At 35.0% G+C, this 18,472-nt stretch overlaps 1 protein-coding gene across 3 annotated transcripts in view; it reads left to right on the top strand.

Annotated features, from left to right (window-relative positions):
• Positions 1–18,472, top strand: part of LOC149730779 (uncharacterized) — a 35,945-nt gene that overhangs the window by 1,739 nt on the left and 15,734 nt on the right. Inside the window, exons 2-15 of one of the 3 annotated variants that reach the window (XM_089883931.1) lie at positions 222–512; positions 898–1,077; positions 1,810–1,910; positions 2,072–2,264; positions 2,533–2,642; positions 3,533–3,616; positions 4,203–4,361; positions 5,602–5,706; positions 6,477–7,657; positions 9,578–9,779; positions 10,150–10,726; positions 11,441–11,545; positions 14,176–14,260; positions 14,395–14,489. In XM_089883931.1, the coding sequence (XP_089740057.1) occupies positions 222–512; positions 898–1,077; positions 1,810–1,910; positions 2,072–2,264; positions 2,533–2,642; positions 3,533–3,616; positions 4,203–4,361; positions 5,602–5,706; positions 6,477–7,657; positions 9,578–9,779; positions 10,150–10,726; positions 11,441–11,545; positions 14,176–14,260; positions 14,395–14,489 (3,468 nt within the window). The remainder of the gene's footprint in view (positions 1–221; positions 513–897; positions 1,078–1,809; positions 1,911–2,071; positions 2,265–2,532; positions 2,643–3,532; positions 3,617–4,202; positions 4,362–5,601; positions 5,707–6,476; positions 7,658–9,577; positions 9,780–10,149; positions 10,727–11,440; positions 11,546–14,175; positions 14,261–14,394; positions 14,490–18,472) is intronic. The other 2 variants (XM_089883932.1, XM_089883933.1) reach the window with 2 other exon arrangements.

Here is an 18,472-nt window from a genome sequence, read left to right as displayed (position 1 = left end):
GTGAGGATACGGTTTTATAAATCATTAAATTGTTATTTGTTTGCTACCAAATGTACGAGAAAATAGAATAAAAAGGTGTCCCATCTTCCCCCACCCTACTATATATTACATACTGGAGACTATACTGTATGATATAATACATTGTTGTAACTTTAAAATATATTATATGTGCTGTCAGGTTTTGTATATGATATATTATGTTAATGTTACAATATTCACAGCATTGGTAGTACAACCGACAAAGAAAATCTCGGAAAGTTTAAAAACGGTCGCAGTGATCATCAAGCTAAGCCTGACGAATCCAACAACGCTAAAGAAAAGAAATCGGAGCAAAAATCGGACGTAGCAAACCGCGCAAAAAAGAAATTTCTCGAGCATTTATCAAAATTTCAAAAAGAATCAAAATCGACCGGTTTTAACTTGAATCGTAACAACAACTTTTATCGGTCGTATAGAAAACCAAACGAAGATAAGTCAGCCGCTGCTGCTGCACCTGCCAGAAGGTCTTACAGGTAATTATTTCTGTTTGCTTGTTTTAAAAACGATTGGCAAACCAATTTAAGGTAATTATCTTGCTGAAATGTTGATGTCTTTAGCGAACATAGACCGCCTTACAGTCTGTGGGCACCAATGTTTAAACTTAGAAACACCAATAGAAAATTTGCTTATTTACCTGTATATATAGGTTGGAGTAAAATGGTCCATGTTTTCTTTTTATTTTATTATTTCATTTGGTAGCATTTTCTGGTTAATTTTTTACACCACTTTTTATTTGATTTACAAAAAAAAACATTCGTTGTAAATACTAATTCTGTGGAAAACATACCTTACGTGGTTTATTAATTTCCGGCTGCTTTATTTACACCAAAGTAAACAAACTTTTTTTCTGTATTACAGGTTACCCTCATCTTCACGTCCTAGGTTTGATACTGGTAGTAGCAGTACAAGTAGTAGTGTTGCTTCTTCTTCGATCGAATCGCCTTCAAATAGACGAAGTTCACGTAAGAACACAAGAGTAACTGACTCTATTAGTGAAATTGATAACAGTGGAATCAGCCAAGAGGAAAATAAAGCAAAGTAAGTTAACTTTAAATAGACTAACCATTTTAGTGCAAAACGTGTAGATTTTCGTGTTTTTATTTTATCGTCATAGTTTCATTCTCTTTGACGTCCAATTTGGTAAAAAAAAAACAGAGAACCGTATCCTTGTGACTCTAAAAGAGCGTTGTTAAAGAGTCAAAAACACGATTAAGAAATTGGATTTATATAGGTGATAACGGTATCCATCTAACTCCACAGTACTGTAGTTTTATTATTATTTTTTATCAAATCTAGTAATTTTTTATTAGATATGTATCTTTTTTACCACATTTTGACAAGATGTTCCTTAAATCAATTCTTACGGTTATCACCATGTATGTTAACAATCTAATCAATTGACAATGTTTGAAAATTCCAATAAAGATCTTTCGTTGACATTTTGATCAATAAAAATTATTTGAAAAATCAATTTTATTTTACTGTGGGACCATACCGTTTCCGTATCGTCTTATTTTGTAATTTTTGGTCGTTTCGTTTATTTTAATTTGAGCCTATTGAAATATGAAAAATAATATTTGCCAGCTTAATAGCCCGCAATATAATGCCGTAATTAGGTCAGGCGTTATAGCGAAAATCTTATGTAATGGATCTTTTCTTTTTTGTAATGGATGTGTCAAAACATTGACATAGTCTCTGCAAAATGTTTATTTAAATTTCTGTATGATACTCTGGGAAAAGTATTTTTTATACAAATTACATGTTCTACAGGCCACCCAAAGCAGGAGTGACGTCAGAGAGTACGTCATCTATTAAATATGACAGCGACCAATCATCGCTTGATTACAGCTTAAAAGGAAACGTAGGATCTTGTAAGTTGTTTCAGGATTTTATTTTTACCTATTCGAAAATTGGTTACATTAACCTTTGTTAACGTCCGTTTATCACCTGTCAATCAAAGGCAGTTAAATTTTACAAGATGCTCTGCATTGTACGCGAACAATGCTGTTTGTTACGTAAAACACCTGTCCAGGTACGTCATCACGCCCCACATCTGCTTCGTCTAACGTGACGTCAGACAGCTCCCGGTCAACATCTAGCGGTGCACGAAAAGCAACACGAGCTGAATTAGCAATGGAACGACATATGGAACGAATGCGTAAAGCGTCACAGGGAAGTTCCACTACCGGATCACCTCAGTTTAAAAACACATCATCTGCTACAAAGTAAATACAGTTTTTTAATAATTCGTGACTGCCACCATATTTTTAACCGATTTTTTGTCAAGCAATAATGTGAATGTATCTTATTTTCTCCCGTGTCTGGGAAACGGTCGTCGTTAGTTAATAAAACAGGTGTTCTGTTTTATACACCTAGTCCCCGCTTACGAGTTACCATATATGTAACTTGCAAGTAATTTTTCCACAAAATTATTATTAAAATCGTCCATGACGTCATATTAAATGTACTTCACATAACGATGACGTAATTTAGATTACGTCAGAGGTCGAATACTGACGTCGACAGAATTCTTGATGACGTCATCTCGCCGACACGATTTACACTCCCGAAGGATACGACACGTCAGAATAATCGAAACGACGGTGAGTCATTAGTTTGTTGTGAACTGATGTGAAAATAATTCCGTTCTAACTTTATTAATGTTTTGTCGACTTGTGTATTTTATATTTCAGAAAAAAAACTTTAAAAATTTTCTATTTTTGTTGTGCAATAAAAATGACGCAATCTATAACATGCAATGCTGTTTGCTCTTATGGGTGATTAACATAAAACTTTCTATAGAGCATGTCTGGGCATTCACTTAGTTCACAATAAAGTGTACTACACTAACAATGGGCCAAGTTATTGCGCCTAAAAACGTTCAAAAAGAATAAGATTAACAACAAACTTCTTTTTTTCTTTGTATGATTTCTGATTTTTTCTCATCCAATTTAATATAAAGTAAAAAATATAAATCTTATAATCAGACTGTCCCGGCAATCATGGAGTCTACAATAATATATATTACATTAATAATGATTCAAGTTATTGTCAAAAACCCCCATTATTAAGTTTAAAATATAATAAATCAAGTTTTGGCCAAATTATCAGCCATTTTATTGTCCAAAACATATATTATTAATTTACCCAATAATTTAATATATAAAGAAGGGTGGGGAAAGATGTATACGCATTTTTATTTTATTTCCTCGTCTCATTTGGTAGTAATCAAATAACAATTAAAGAATTATGAAACTGTTTTCATACGACTACCATAGACCGTTATTAATGGTTTAATAAAACGCGGTCAGGATATTTGGATATTACGTGCTAAAGGTATCCATCTTCCCCCACCCTACTATACCTTATTTCGTATTAACGCCTAATTACTTTTATTTGCACGAACTGTGGTGACGTCATGTAGCATGTTGCTTTGCAATTAAACTTTCCAATAATTAACGTGCATGTTAATTCCTTTGTATTAACACCTCAGATAACAAGTCGTTATCTGAACTAATAGACGATTGGGTTACCGAAGGTTTATCTGATACCACGTTCACCTTGAACGACATTCCAGGTAAAATAAAAGGCCTTCTATTATAATTGATGTTTGCTGCATAAAAACTCGCAATTCAGTGCTGCAAAATGCTTTTTTTTGCGGGGATGTTTTCAAATATTTTAATTGGGATTGACTTATGTTACTTAACCATTTTTTAAAAATAAATTCCGCGGATCCGACCTCGATCTGGTGCTCATGGAGTTGACAATTCTTGTGTAAAGAAATGCAGTAAGGATCTGGTGTTATTAAAACGTAACAAACAAAAATTAAGTTCGTCCAATTGTTTAATAAAAGATACATATTTTGCCTAAAAAAAATTCAAATTTACCAATTTCTTTGTTTAACTTAATGTCGTTTTATTGTAAAAAATCTGATGATTTATTTTGCGGTAAAAGTTTGAGGAAGACTAATTCAGTTTAACTGCTCTTATTTTTTGACCTACCGAATATGTTTTAAGCATAGAATAGCCTATGACCATGTATTGTAAAATATATGATCATAATATTCCTTGTGAATCTAAACGGTACTTAAGGTTCTTTCTTCTTTAATTAAGTTTTACTGTCCAATAAAACACCTTCATACTGTTTCACACACTTATACATAGGTCCAAAGCTGAAAAGATCGGCCACTGTCGGCACTGTTGAGCACACCAAGCAATCCTCACACAGTCCCAAGCCCATAGCGTCAAATTCGGAGTGGAACAGTGTGAATATAGTCGAAGATAATGTATTTGCGGCCGCGACTCCCCCTGTCAAGAAACGAGGTATGTATTGTATTGTTCTGCCACTTATTTTACCCAAATTTCCAAAATAGAGAGTATCTGCTGGTTAGTTAGCTCGCAATTTGACATCACGCACCCTATTGTTACGTCACACGCGCTATTGTTAGCAAACTTTGAGAGCAGATAAGTGTCATCATGAATAAAGTGGATTCAAACCAGATTGTTTCAGTGTCGAGTTTACACCACATGTTTATGGGCAGTATCAGCTATTTATGTTCAAAGGAATCAAGTCAACTATTTATATTCAGGTTGATGGTTATGACGTGAATGGTGGCCAGTGAGAGGCATATTGCTAATAATAATCGGAAAGGATTGGTTTATTTAAATAGACACAGCTTTTTCCTGACGTTTTAGGATAAGTTTTACAAATATACGCTTGATTGGAAATTTGGAGCACAAAAACAAAATTGTCATAAAAAAATGTGTAAAAGTTTTCGGTATTTGTTTTCTATTTGCAACAAAACTAAACACTTGAGTTAAAATTTGGTTCCTTGGTTTAAATTCAATCAGTAAATAATACCGCGATAACAAAATACCCTTTAAATGCAATTCAAATTCAAAGCGAATGTGTAAATGTAAACAATTCAATAACGCTATTCGTTCGCTATTTACAACAGTATTAACCACTTGACTTATAAATAGCTCCTTTAATTTAAATTTAATTAGTAATTAATGCTGTTCAAAAAGAAAGCTTTGTTTGGTAATTACAAAACAAATGTTGAATATTCGTTGGCAAGAGCGCTGTATTTGTTCCCCATAAATTATTCACTAAGCAACCTATATATTCAAGTTGGCTAGCCGTATGTTCATTTCAAAAGACTATGATTATATGGCAGGCTAGCAGCGAACATAGGCAACCCTTATACGCGTCACATTGACAGCTGAAGTATACCTCTGTTATAGACATGCGGTAACTTATTGAGTATGGGGTAGCAGTTATAGAATATTGCGCTAATGTGTATTAGCAGGATATAATAAATGGGTTATATAGAAATGTATAAGCAAGCGAAAATACGATAATGAGGTTAAAAAGTTAATTAAAATGTACAGCAATAGTAAGAAAGATGTGCAAGCATATTATGGGATATGAAAACAACGGTTTTTATGCAATAAAATGTAAAGCAATTAACGTATTTTTCATTATTTTTTTCGAATCGAAAAGAAAAAAATCTAAGTCGGATTAGATTTACAATGACTTTAAATAATTTCTTTTATCTCACAGGTTCAGCTTCAAAGCTTGATTTATCACGTGACAAAGTGACTAGCAAACCTCCGAAAGCAAAGACTCCTTCAAAAAGCGGATCATTCAAAGTTAAAACTAAAAGCAGTGAGTTACGATTCGTAATTGTATTATGTTTAGTAAGATGGGACATATTTTAGTTTTCATTTTTTGTCCATTTGATAGTGCTTTCATTTTACAGAATTATATAACTTAAGCCCCGCAAAAAAAAGAATTTTTGTTTATTTAAAACACTATTAGGAAAATAGGATTTAGATACTCACAGTATCCCATCCTACCCCACGATACGATATTTATAAAAAACAAAATAATACAGACGTTTACAAAATCCGAAAGTGTTAATTTTTTTACACGATTTTTATTATTTACGAAATGTACAGTTATACAATTTCCGTTTATGACGTCATAGACGTCAGGTGGTCGATTGGCTATTGTGACGTAACGGAACAATACAGCAATTAAATATCGCGAAAACATTATGCGTCATAAAGGAACGTGTGACTCGTCTGCATATAGGATATAAACAATACAAGTAGGACCGCCTACGTTTATGTTTTCCAATGAGAATATTTGTTGATGAATGATTGGCATTCACCTATTACAATATTGATAATTAGATAGTCAATAAAGTCTTAGCAAAGGGGTTGAATACAAATATTACATGGGATTTGTTTATAAGTGGTCAATAAATAACCAACAGCAAATCATTGCGCCATTATAACTGATTGTAGTAATCAAAACGATATGAATCGCCATTTGTTTGTTTATTGTTACTGAAAACATAATCTGAAATTTTAATACATTTTTTTGTTTCGTTCTTCATTATTATTGACGTCATTTTACTTCCGGTCTCTCAGGTGAAAGCTGTGTCGTCACATCCGATGCAACCCTCGCTCCGAAAACGGTTGTTTCGCCAAATTCGGTTTCCAGAGCGAAGAAACCTTTGTGGGAAGATTTGAAACAAACCGATCTTGTTATTGTCGAAAAGGACAGCTTGGGTACTTCCCCTACACTGCGACAAGACATATATAGTGAACCGGCAAAACGATCGACTCCAATTAAACAGAAAAGTGGGGAAAACGACAAGAAATTTGAACCCAACTCTTCGAGTGGGGAGCCGAAATTTTCGACGAAACGAAATCGGAAAGAAAATATCGCGGATACCGATATCAACTACAGTGCTGAAGAGGCGATTGATACCTTTCGTCGTTTATCTGAGGAAATTGACTCAATAAAGGAAAGGGGGTTTCGGCCGAGTTTGGTTGAAGCAGTCGGTCGTAAAACCTCGAAATCCAAAAAAGATACAAAAGTTAGGAGGGACGAAGCAATTGATGGTGAAGGTATACCGCCTACACCGGTGATCGTGGATACGTCATCGCAGATTAAACGTGAAGATATTGAAGCAAAGGCCACGCCAGTGTTGCGCAGGAAGAAAATCGTGAAATCTTCCAGTGTGGACAGCAAACCTACAGCGGTTAAGACTGAAAAAAGTTCGGAAACACTGGTTAGTGCGAGTGACAGGGCAGAGCACGATCAGCAGAGAAACGTCTCAGCAGGAAGGAGCCGAGGCGGAAGTACGTCACAATCAGGAGCGGCACAAGAGCAAAGAGTGGGAGAAAAACGAACAGAGCGGTGTTCTCCTCTGTCCGGTAACAAACACGAGCAGAATATATTGTGCGAGCATGAGACCGACAGCTTAAGTGGCAGTTTAAGTTTTTCACCAAAAGTCAAAGAAGAAGATTTGACTTTGATCAACTCTCCGCTACCAGAAGACTTAGCAACGCCAGTAAACGTTGCTCAAGTTAAAAAGTTTAAACTACCAACCGACAACGAATTCTTGTCACTCGAAGAAATACAGCTCGCCACTATGTCCAGCAAATCTCGCAGATCAACGTTAAGCAAAGCTGAGAAAATAGCCCGTCTTAAAATTGCTGCAGCCAAGTTTGCATATACTCCGGTGTCAGATGACGAGTCAGTAATTTCTGACGGAACCGGTAGTGACGTCACAGATGTAGATTCGTCATGGCTCGGTGCTTCGGTAAGTAGCTACAACTACCTTTTTTGTTTATGTTAAATTTCTGCATAGCTCATTATATGTTCAGTTTCATTAAAATATGATAGCCAAAAAGTAATGTGGGGTAAGATGGGATACATTTCGTGATTGTGTTTTAAACAATTAACCACATTCTTTAAACCTAAACTTTGCAACGAAAATCGTGACATATATATCTCCTGTCATGTCTGTATTGAAACTAGGCAGAAAACTCATGTTTTATGCGGTTCATTTATTATATGCGTTTCATGGATTTATACGCCTGGGTATACTGTATGTTTCGCACCTTTTTATATCGTAACAGTGCACTTTATAACGTTCAGGAAACTATCACTTGCTTTATTTAGAATATTAGCTGCTAGAAATTTCAGACCGTTTTCCCCACAATATAATTCACTAACACGTATACAACTATGACATCACAATGTACATTACGCAACCGATAAAGGAGCCAGATGACTGTCGTGCTCTATATGTTTATTCAATATCAATTAACATGGTGTGAAATTGTTGGAAAATTATGTAATATATTTAACTTAGTAAATAGCTTAACTATAGTACGTTGGGGTATGATGGTACGTGTTTTCATTCTATTGCATCGACCCTTTGGGTAGTAAACAAAGAAAATTCAAAGACTTGTAAAACCGTAGCATCACGATTCTGAAAAAGCGTTGTTAATTGTTCAAAACACGATCAGGAAATATGGTACATTATGCGCTAATGATAAAGCATGGTAGTTTATCACATGATGTACTGGTTTTGAATTAAGTTCAAAAGACGCTCGATAAAGAAAGCTATATAAGTTAAACTGTTGTTTCGATCCCCTGCTGATTAATGGCACTTCCTATTAAATGACGTATGCCTTCATTCATTTTGATTGAAACAATAACGTTTACCGAATAACACACGCATACTGTATCACGATCTACGTAATCGCATTGTGGTCGTTAATTAATGATCTCGGTCGTGACGTCATCTTGTTACGTGATATGTGATAACTTGACGTGATACGAAGGTTTATGAATTATGGTTAATATAATAGCGAGTGCGATTTGGGTTCGAATCCAGGTCGGGTTACCAATGCCCAATACATACAAATCTAATAAATTAATAAGCCTGCCCACAGTTTTACGTATGTAGTAATTTGTAACCGGGCTAAAAGTTAAACAGAACACTCGTGTTAGTTGAATAAATGAATGTAACTTGCTTTATCCTCGCGTGACGGTAAAACGCCGGTCGTTATAACAGGGGTGTTCTGATTCATACACCTTGTGCCCGCTTTCGAGTTACAACAAATGTAACTTTATGAGTGATTTTTGATTTGTTTATGTATGGCTGACAATTTAGACAACCCATTATTAACCAGCACTGGGTTTGAGCAATTGCCGCGATACTTATACTTATAATGATTAAATACAAAATGTACAATGTATTAGGTACGCTACGGGTAATTGTGTGTAGAATATACTTTAGATCTATAGCATCGTAGCTTCATAATACGCCAGGGAATTAACTCGTAAACGAAATCGAGGCTTATGAAATAGAACACCCGTGTTATAATTTCAAAATTGTTTTGCCACGCGAGGACAAATATGTTCTACATTGTGTTTCGTTACGCTTAAATAGCGTTATGTTATTGACTACTAGTTTAGATGCTGTATCTATAAACGCGCTTTACTGCTGGTATATGGCAGAAGATCTTGATATGTGTTATTCTAGATATGCGTTATTATAACTAAGTTTTCCCACCACGCGAAACCAACTTAGTGACCCTTATAAACCGCTTTCTAGATTATATTTCATAGTTAAAAAACTTAAAAATAAAAAATCTCCAAAACTAAAAAAAAGACTTAAAACCTAAATTATTTAAATTTAAAAAAAAAATAATTTTGTATTTCTTTTCAGGACTCCGACACTTCAGTGTCCTCTCTCGGATCAGTGAAGACAAGCAGAAGAAAGAGCAAGACTCCTGCTGCCGAGAATCTTAAGGACACCCAAGAAGATCTGAAGATCGGGAACATGAAGAAAATATGGGAGGAAAAGAAAAATGATGTCAATTCAAAACCTTCCCCACCGGAGGACCTCACTGCTCTCAGGAAAAACACGGGTGAGGATCAGATAATGTTGGTGGGGTATACATATGTGGGGTAGGAATTTACATAACATTAAACAAATGTTGGAATATTTATTTACAACGTGGGAGCATTTGCAATGTTACAACATTGAAATAATTACATGAAAATTGTTAAACACACGAATGGGGAATTTTAAAGAAAATCATAGTAAAATGTTAAACTAAAGACCAAATATTGTTGAGTAAAGTAGTAGGTTAAACAAAAAATAAAACATGTTATTGTTGGATCTACAAGAACAACATTTGTATAAATAAAAGGAGTTATTAATCAAAATATGGTTTTAACAAACCACATGTGTTGTTATTATTGGCAAATTTTGTTTTTATTATAATTTTTTTTTAGCCATCAACGATGTTAAAGCAACGTTTGAGTCTCCTAAGCCCGCTGCTCAACAGCGACCTGTAGTGGAAAAAGAAGAAGTGGATGACAGCAAGAAAGTAGGAGCTATGTTGTCAATGTGGGAGAACAAGAAGACCCAGAAGAGGAGCGGATTTGATGCAGCGGAAGATGACGCGTTTGATAAGAAGACCAAGGGTCGCCTGCACGGAGCAAAAGCTCTCTTCGAAAATATGACGAAGAAACCTGACGGCTCACATTCTCCGGTGAAAGAGAAAATACAAAACGGTTCCGGGAACACTGGCGTAGATACAACCGGCATCACTGGATCGAAAAAGAATCTTTTCGAAAACCTTGCGAAGTCGCCCCAACATGTACAGGCTACAAAGTCTCCCCCGAGAATTAAGCGTTCGCCCAAGAAACCCGCGAGTGTGACGTCATCGTCAGATTACGACAGTGATGACGTCATAAGTGATGGGTCGAGCTCAGAGGACGAGAAACCGAAGGTAAACAACGTCCGTGAGATGTGGGAACGGAAACTGAGTATGCGCGGAAGGAAAACTCCTGTTAAAACAAACGAACCGTAAGTTAAGCGAACAATATTTATATATATATATAGTAAGGTGGGGTAATATGGGCCGTGTAATTTTTATTCACTTGTTTTGTCACATTTGGTAGCAAACCAAAGGATATTTACAGTATTAAATAACCATATCCGCACCCTTTATAAAAGCGTGGTAGGGATACATTTATATAATTTTGCAAAAGTATTCTTTGTTTACTGTCAGATAAAATATTGACAAAGAGAATGAAAACAGTTCCCATCTTACCCCGACAAAGAAAGAGTATATCTGTCTTATCTTTTATTAATTTTCTTTTTAAATTTAAGACAGCTAAAAAATGTACCCTAATTAAAGCGACATAAACACGTTGATGGAAATTCGAGATAAATACCGAAAGATCTGTATTAGATATTATATTATGCCTAACAGCAACTGTTTTTGTAATTCGCCTTTTCTTTGAAAAAAGGAATGAGCTAATAAAGCTATTGTTACGTCACAGTCAAGTATGCAGTCAACTCTTTCCTGTATGACGACATAATATAAACATTAGATTAGATATTTTGCTATAACGACAGCTCATTCGTTAATTTAGTATAGAAGTTTGGACAAATTTAAATTCATTTTGTAAATAAAACGAAATTATTTGATAAAGAGTCATAAAATTCATTGTTTATTTAAAATTGTTTACATTCATTAGCATTACGATATTTTAATTACTATTTTTTTTCATATAGGTCCCTTCAAGATATTGTTCGCTCAGACTCGAACCAAGATGACGTCACCACTAACGTCCGTGACGTCAGAGCCGTCTGGGAAAACGGCCGAGCTGTCAATCAAAGGTAGACCAGAATTTAACTATGACGTAACAGTCAGATTAGTTAGACAGCAGAGCAGTAAATTTTGTTCTATCGATCTTCCAATGTAACCAAATAGCGTTTTGTCCATGCAACTGTGACGTATCTATGACGTCATCATGTAATTATGACGTCTTCATGCAACTGTGACGTATACATGACGTCATTACAGTGCAAAAAGCTGTTTTTACCGCACGTATTCAATGCACAAGTTGAGTTCACTTAACACTGTATTAATATTCTTTTCATGGCAATCCACGTTTGAATATTCACCCGATTTCATGCTTACACATTTTGGTTCCTGCACCTAAATTATCGAACCGATGTACATAGTACTTTACAAAGGCCTATTATGTTTTATAAGCGGCAATACACAAGCACGCAAATTAACTGCGACCCGCACTTTTGTTCCGTGATATGGTAACTGGAGTACGTCATCTTTTGATGACCTCGCCATTTCATGACGTCACACATGTATATAATAATTATTTTTATAATTTCTGTATTAAATTAAGTCTGCACCCTGCCAGTAAATATACAAGTATACTACTGTGGGGTAAGATGGGATACCGTTGGGAACTAAGTCCCATAACTCCTAATCAAGTTTCAACAATTAGCAAAGTTTTTTTTTAGCCGCAGGGCTGCAAATATCTAATTCTGTAAATATTTTTTGTCTAATACCAAATAAGACGATAAAAAATATGAGCCATCTTACCCCACTCTGCTATATTGTTCGCGGCATGTTGATTACGTCATCGTTTGTTCCACGCTTGATTACCCGTGTGACGTCATATTACCACCCGTATGCAGTGATTGTGTGCAATTTGCGTTTATTTAATTTCTTTGTGATGCATGTAATTGTGACGTCACTTTGTGCATTATGTCAATTAAAATCACGGGCGTCATGCTCTTTATGTAATAACGTTTGCAAGTCTTGGTTATTAGTCAGATAGAGAAAGACAGATTTTTGCCTAAATTAAAACATTCTTTTCATTTTTTAACTCCACTTTTTCTTGCAATCTTGTTCAAACTAAAATCTGCACGAATTTGTTTGCAATCCATTTTAACATCTAACATCTAACCTGTCTAATATGAATATAAACCTTGCTAATATGTGGTCACTGTTACCATGAAGTGTCATGATGACGATGTAGAACGTTAGTTTATGAAACAACGTCAAAGATTAATTAATATGCAAGATTTACCAAATCTTAAAAAACATTTTGTTCTTAGAATTAGATTCCATTTTAAAGATGAAAAACCTAATTTCATTAAAGAAGGTACCCTAAAATACATTTAAAAAGATCAGTTTTACGATTACTACTTTGTAGAAATTACGTGGTATTGGCAACTATTGAATTATTAGAACAAACTTAAATAAACCGTAAAATGCGAAAGGGAAAAAAGGAATTTGTCCGTTGAAAAAAATCCTGCTTACCACGTGATAAATTATACGCTTATACAAATCGCGTGTAATAATTTCGAATAAATCTTTTTAAACGTGGCCTGTTTCGTTGGTAGATAATACTGTAAATTTCCGTTACGTCATAAAACATTAATCGTGTAATGACGTTACCGTACGGTGGCGCTAGTGATCCATCGACATAGAACTTCACAATAGGAAGTGTAACTTCTAACAAATTTCTTCATTATACTTTTGTTATCCTACTCATAACATAAAAAAATTGAAATTTAACCCTTTAAAACAGAGTACAGACGCCACGTATGTAAACACTCGCTGTATCAATTACTTAACGACGACAAAGTACCAGACATTTTGGAACAAATGTTCCCGGTGGTAGTTCCTGTGTTAGTTGTATTGTTTACCAACTTTATTTGTTTTCCTCGTAGTAAAACTCCGTGTAGTGTCTGGATTGTTCATTTTTCAGTTCCTAGTTACTGTTTAAGTCATGTTACCAGTGTTAGAGTGTTTTAAACGTTATCTTTTCACAATTTATAAAGACTAAAGAAAGTTTAGCTTATATAGTATCGTCGTCGTTTTGGTGATTAGGTATCAATGTAGGTATAACGTTGCAATATTCTGTTTTCCACTCCAGTATTGTGTTGTTTTAGGTTCCCTTTTAATCTTCTGTCAGTATTATTAGATAATCGTTATAGAGAGTGGGGAAAGGTGGGACACTATCTCATTTTATTTTATCGTTCCAGCATTTAGTAGTAAACAAAGAACATTCGAGGAATTATAAAATCGTATCCTTACGACTTCCATAGAACGTTGTTAATTGCCAATAACACGATCAGGATAGTTATATACCGCGTGCTAAAGGTGACCCATCTCCCCCACCCTACTATAGATCTAATTTAAATTCTGATTGTTGATTAACTGTATAAGTTTACAATTACCAAATTTTACTCAAGATTTGTAAAACAGTGTTCCAATAATCCAACAGATTACGTAAGAACAGACACAACGCAATTGTGATTGTTATTCATGAACAGCTGATTCATATAAGTGAATCACGTTAAATCGTAAATATTAAAACTCACTTGGAAAACTACAACCAGTGACTCATGTACGTTTTGGTTTATTTTGTCCTAAATTTTACTTTAAAAAAAATAAAATTATTTTCTAATTTTTAAATCGCGATTTTTTTCAGTGACGTCACGATGGATAAGTCTTCTGTTACGTCATCAACGAAGCCACCAATGCCGAAAAGATCTCCATGCAAATCAAACATACAGGTTTACTGCAATAAATACTTCTAAATTAGTATTTACAACCGAACAACCGTACACGGTTGTAAACAGTACCAGTTTACTACACAAGCCATTGTTGTTATAGTATTGCCACTAAACTTTATTTTAAATCCACACAGAACAAAATCTCAGCTAAAAAGAAAAGGCAAAGACGTTCTATGACACAGCCCATTACCGGTGATGACGTCAGCGCTGCTAAAGAAATGGTGGAAAGGTAAGATCTTTGTTTTGTGTTTGAAGCTGTTAATGTAATGTGATATAGTATTGATGGGCAGTGGTGCGTGTATAGGCTGTAAAAGTGATCAGTCAGGTGCTGTGTGATCTAAACTATGAGTAAAGCATCTGCTTAGTATTAATATAACGGTAAGCAGATATTTTAGGCAGATATTGTATATAGTAGTGTGGGGTATAATGGGACGTGTTTTTACTACCTTTATTCGTCCCATTTAGTAGTAAACAAAGAATATTTACAGAATTATATGACCGTAGCCCCGCGACTACAAAAGAATGTTGTTAATTGTTAAAATCACGATTTGGAAATATAGATTTTATAAGTGTTAATGGTATCCTATCTTACCCCACAGTCCTATACGAGTTTTTTAGTTTAACCTGCATGTACTACTGGCGTACCACTTCACTGTTAATTCGTACCTTGTTAAGCGTAGTTGTCTGACCGCGTAATTACTCAAGCGTGTGGTTACTTAATCAGACTGGAGTGTAGATAACAGTTGCATTGTCACAAGTGCTGTAGTTAAACTAGGTATATATTACTGATCTAGTAACACTGTCTCTATATGTATGTATCCAAACGTATAATGTACCCAGCGTATTGACATATCGTAGTATAAGGTTTTTGCAAGTAGCATTTGTATTTATGATAAATTTAAAGGCACAGTGTTTCAGTTATCCTGCAGAAATGTTTGCTTTACATTTAGAATGTGTAAATTGCAGTAGTTTAGTTGGTTTCGGTGTAATTGTTGTTGTGTTTGACGTCACAGTGTTTGCAGATCAGTTCAAACAATGGCTTTTATTACGTCATAAAGTAAACTTCGACTACCCGTTGTGGATTGGTTGTTCGGAAATTAAATTTAAAAAGGCGCGCTTTATACGGGAGATAGTGTTTGTTGTTACGTCACAATAACAAATAAAAAGTGGACGCGATTAAGTTTTTGGCAAAATGGGATGTTTTATACAACTATAAATTTAACATTTGTTTAAGTTTTGCACCAGTTTAATTAAAATAGATTTCACTCACGTATATATATGTGAGGTTCTGCAGCCAGGCACGTTATAGGACCAGGGATTAGGCCAGAGTTGGCCAAATAACTCGTATCATTTTCAATGTTATGAAATTTATGTTCAGCTTTCGACAGTTGGTGTATATGTTTAAAATGAGATCAGTAACTAAGCTGTGTTATGATGAATCATGTAGTTGCTACAACTTGAACTTTTTAAGTGTGTTCAATCGATTCAAGGTCAAACACTTGACTATTTAAATACGTAGTCGCAACGATTTTCAAAACGCAAAACAGCTTCGTCTTTATACAGTGAAAGCAATACCGTTTCCGGGCATTAGACTGATTTGTACGCTGTGTTTATGAAACTGTCAAAACAGCTGAGTTTAAATTATTTTGCATTGATATGAATATGTGTGAATGGACGCAGATTTATTGCAGCAATCTAGTGTGATTGTTTTTATGAGATTATATCTGAGTTTAATATAAACAAGGTTTGGAATATGATTTAGTAGCGTGTTAAAATGCGTAAGATAGGTATGTGTAAAGAAATATAGGATCAGAATGTGTTAGCTCGATTTTTCAATCATAATTTATAATCAGTTTTCGTTATGTGTAAACGGCAATTGCTTCAAAATTTCATGCGCGGTTTCACTCCGCAAATAGAAGGAATTATATTGTGAACTTTATGTCCGGCCAGGTGTTTTGGTTAACCGCTACACGCAATAACCAGTTTTGTGCACATTTTTTGGTTAAACCCGCAAATGCAATATTGTAGGCTACCTTAGTTCGTTGCGAGTATTGAGAAAATATTTGGACTGTGTTATTATGTTTTGCCAGCAATTTACGAAAGCGTGCCTATACGCTGGACAACTGGCTTCTCGAATATGATTCAACCAAATTTTTGATGATTTTGAGGGAAATTTGTTGTTCTAGTATGTTAGGTGTTAACTTCACACATGCTCAGGCCTACAGCTTATAGCTTGAATCTTAAACTTCATATTTGCATTAGGCAGTAGACTGTTAGTAATAGATCAAAATTTTATCGTACAGAAACATTTTAGCTCGATTATAAATTTCAGTTCAGTTCGTCTTTTTTGTCCTACGCACAATTTCCGCTGAATTTCTTGAAAATGAAACGCGTACTGTCCAATTTTTGATGCCACCTCACGCAACTTATGCTATAGGCCTACATAAGTTCAGACACGGCCAACTAGAGATATCTCTAGTAGGCCGTGGTTCAGACAGTTATATTTAATTCTGCATATGTTAGTCGGTAATTGAGTGTGTTTTCGCAGCGCCAGTAAACAGTTATAGCACCTAGTATAGTAGGCTGTGACTTTCTAAAACTCTGTGTCAGCAAAGGCTTAGTTGTACTACTTAGCTTTCACTGATTAACCTTGTAGACAGGTCACGACAGCGAAAAAAATGTGAAAAAAAATAATAAAAGCGAAAAAAAGTTTTTTTTTAATTTGACTTAAAAGGTCAACTAGGTTAAAAACCACAGTAGTATTTTGGTGGGAATTTCCTTAACTAGTTAAGGAGATACGAGTGTTTATTATTTAACAAAAGCTCTATGAGGGCTTGACCTTATACAATGTTTTGTGTTTACATAAACTGCTGTCCACCCAAACTATCGTCGTTGTTGCCCCTTTATTATGGCCTTAATAATTTATAGCTTGCTCATAAGCCGTCCACTCATCTGTACAAAACGATCGTTAAAATGTTGGACAATTATCTCAGGTGTATCTCGTTTCACATTACGTACAATACAGATGTTAACGATTACGTTGTTGTACGGTGTCTCACACATGACGGAAGTAACCTATAATCGTATTTCCCATGCTTACATTTTATAAACAGATAATTTGCTGCGGTAAAGCAAATTTTGTAGGGTGGGTAAGATGAGACACTTTTTTTTACTTTTCTCGTCCCATTTACTAGTAAACAAAGAATACTTACAGAATTAAAATAAACGTTATTATTTGTTCAAAACAAGTTTGGGAGATATGGGATTTAGGAGCTTACGGTATCCCATCTTACCCCACCATACTATGCTCCAAGCGCGCTCTGTGAAACAGTTATCCGCGTCGGAATTTCACAAGACGTCATGCACACGTATAAAATGATGGTTTAACGTTTAAATCAATGCTGTTTCTCTCTTAATTCCCCCCCCCCCCCACAGCGTATCAAGTTGTAACACCAACGATTAAATCCTTCCCTGTTGTGACCTGGGGTAAATAACTTTCGTCTCACTTCATCGAGTAATGCGTAACAATCGTCATTACTTCTACCAGGAACTGCCTACGCACTGTCAGCATTTCAGTTTTTTTCGCAGAACTCGCCTCTCTTGTGGTTTACCCGTAAATCTGGTCATTCTTGGGTTGATTTTGAGGTTTATTCAAAATTCTGTAGTTTTGGCTGCGTGTTTTGCCAGTATATAGTCTGCCTTGCGTGTTTACTCAAAATTTTCGTTTTTTTAATAGTGCTAATTACTATCGTGTTGTAAGCTGGTCGGGTTCCAAGGGTTAAGAGAAGGCCTCGTTTTGTTGTTTTTATAAATTCCAAGTCTGGTTTAGTTAATTTAATTGGAAAGCGTTAGAAAATGAGTGTCAGCCAAAAATGTGACGTCTTTTTGTGTTTCACTAAAAAGTGTAGAATGATTTTCAACGCGAAGCAGAGAAAGTTAATAAATAGTGTTTTGTGCATATCGATAACTTGAACAGTAAATGTTGAAACGTATATTTTTAAGAAACGTTATAGAATTTTAGTTTTTATTAAGACAAATATTAGCAATCTATGTCTGTGGAGTATTAGCATGTAACATATACGTGGACATTTTTATTGGTGTAGTGTTTATGTTCGTAGCGATGTGAAATTTAAACTATGCGGGTAAGTCATGCCTTTATACACAACTACGACACAAGCTATAGTTCGGAAATTTACAGTGGGCAAGAAATAA

Source organism: Ciona robusta, chromosome 9, assembly GCF_009617815.1.
Source record: "Ciona robusta chromosome 9, ASM961781v2".
Taxonomy (NCBI): Eukaryota; Metazoa; Chordata; class Ascidiacea; order Phlebobranchia; family Cionidae; genus Ciona; species Ciona robusta.
The sequence above is the reverse complement of the archived record's forward strand: the minus strand, read 5'-3'. Positions and strand labels throughout refer to the sequence as shown.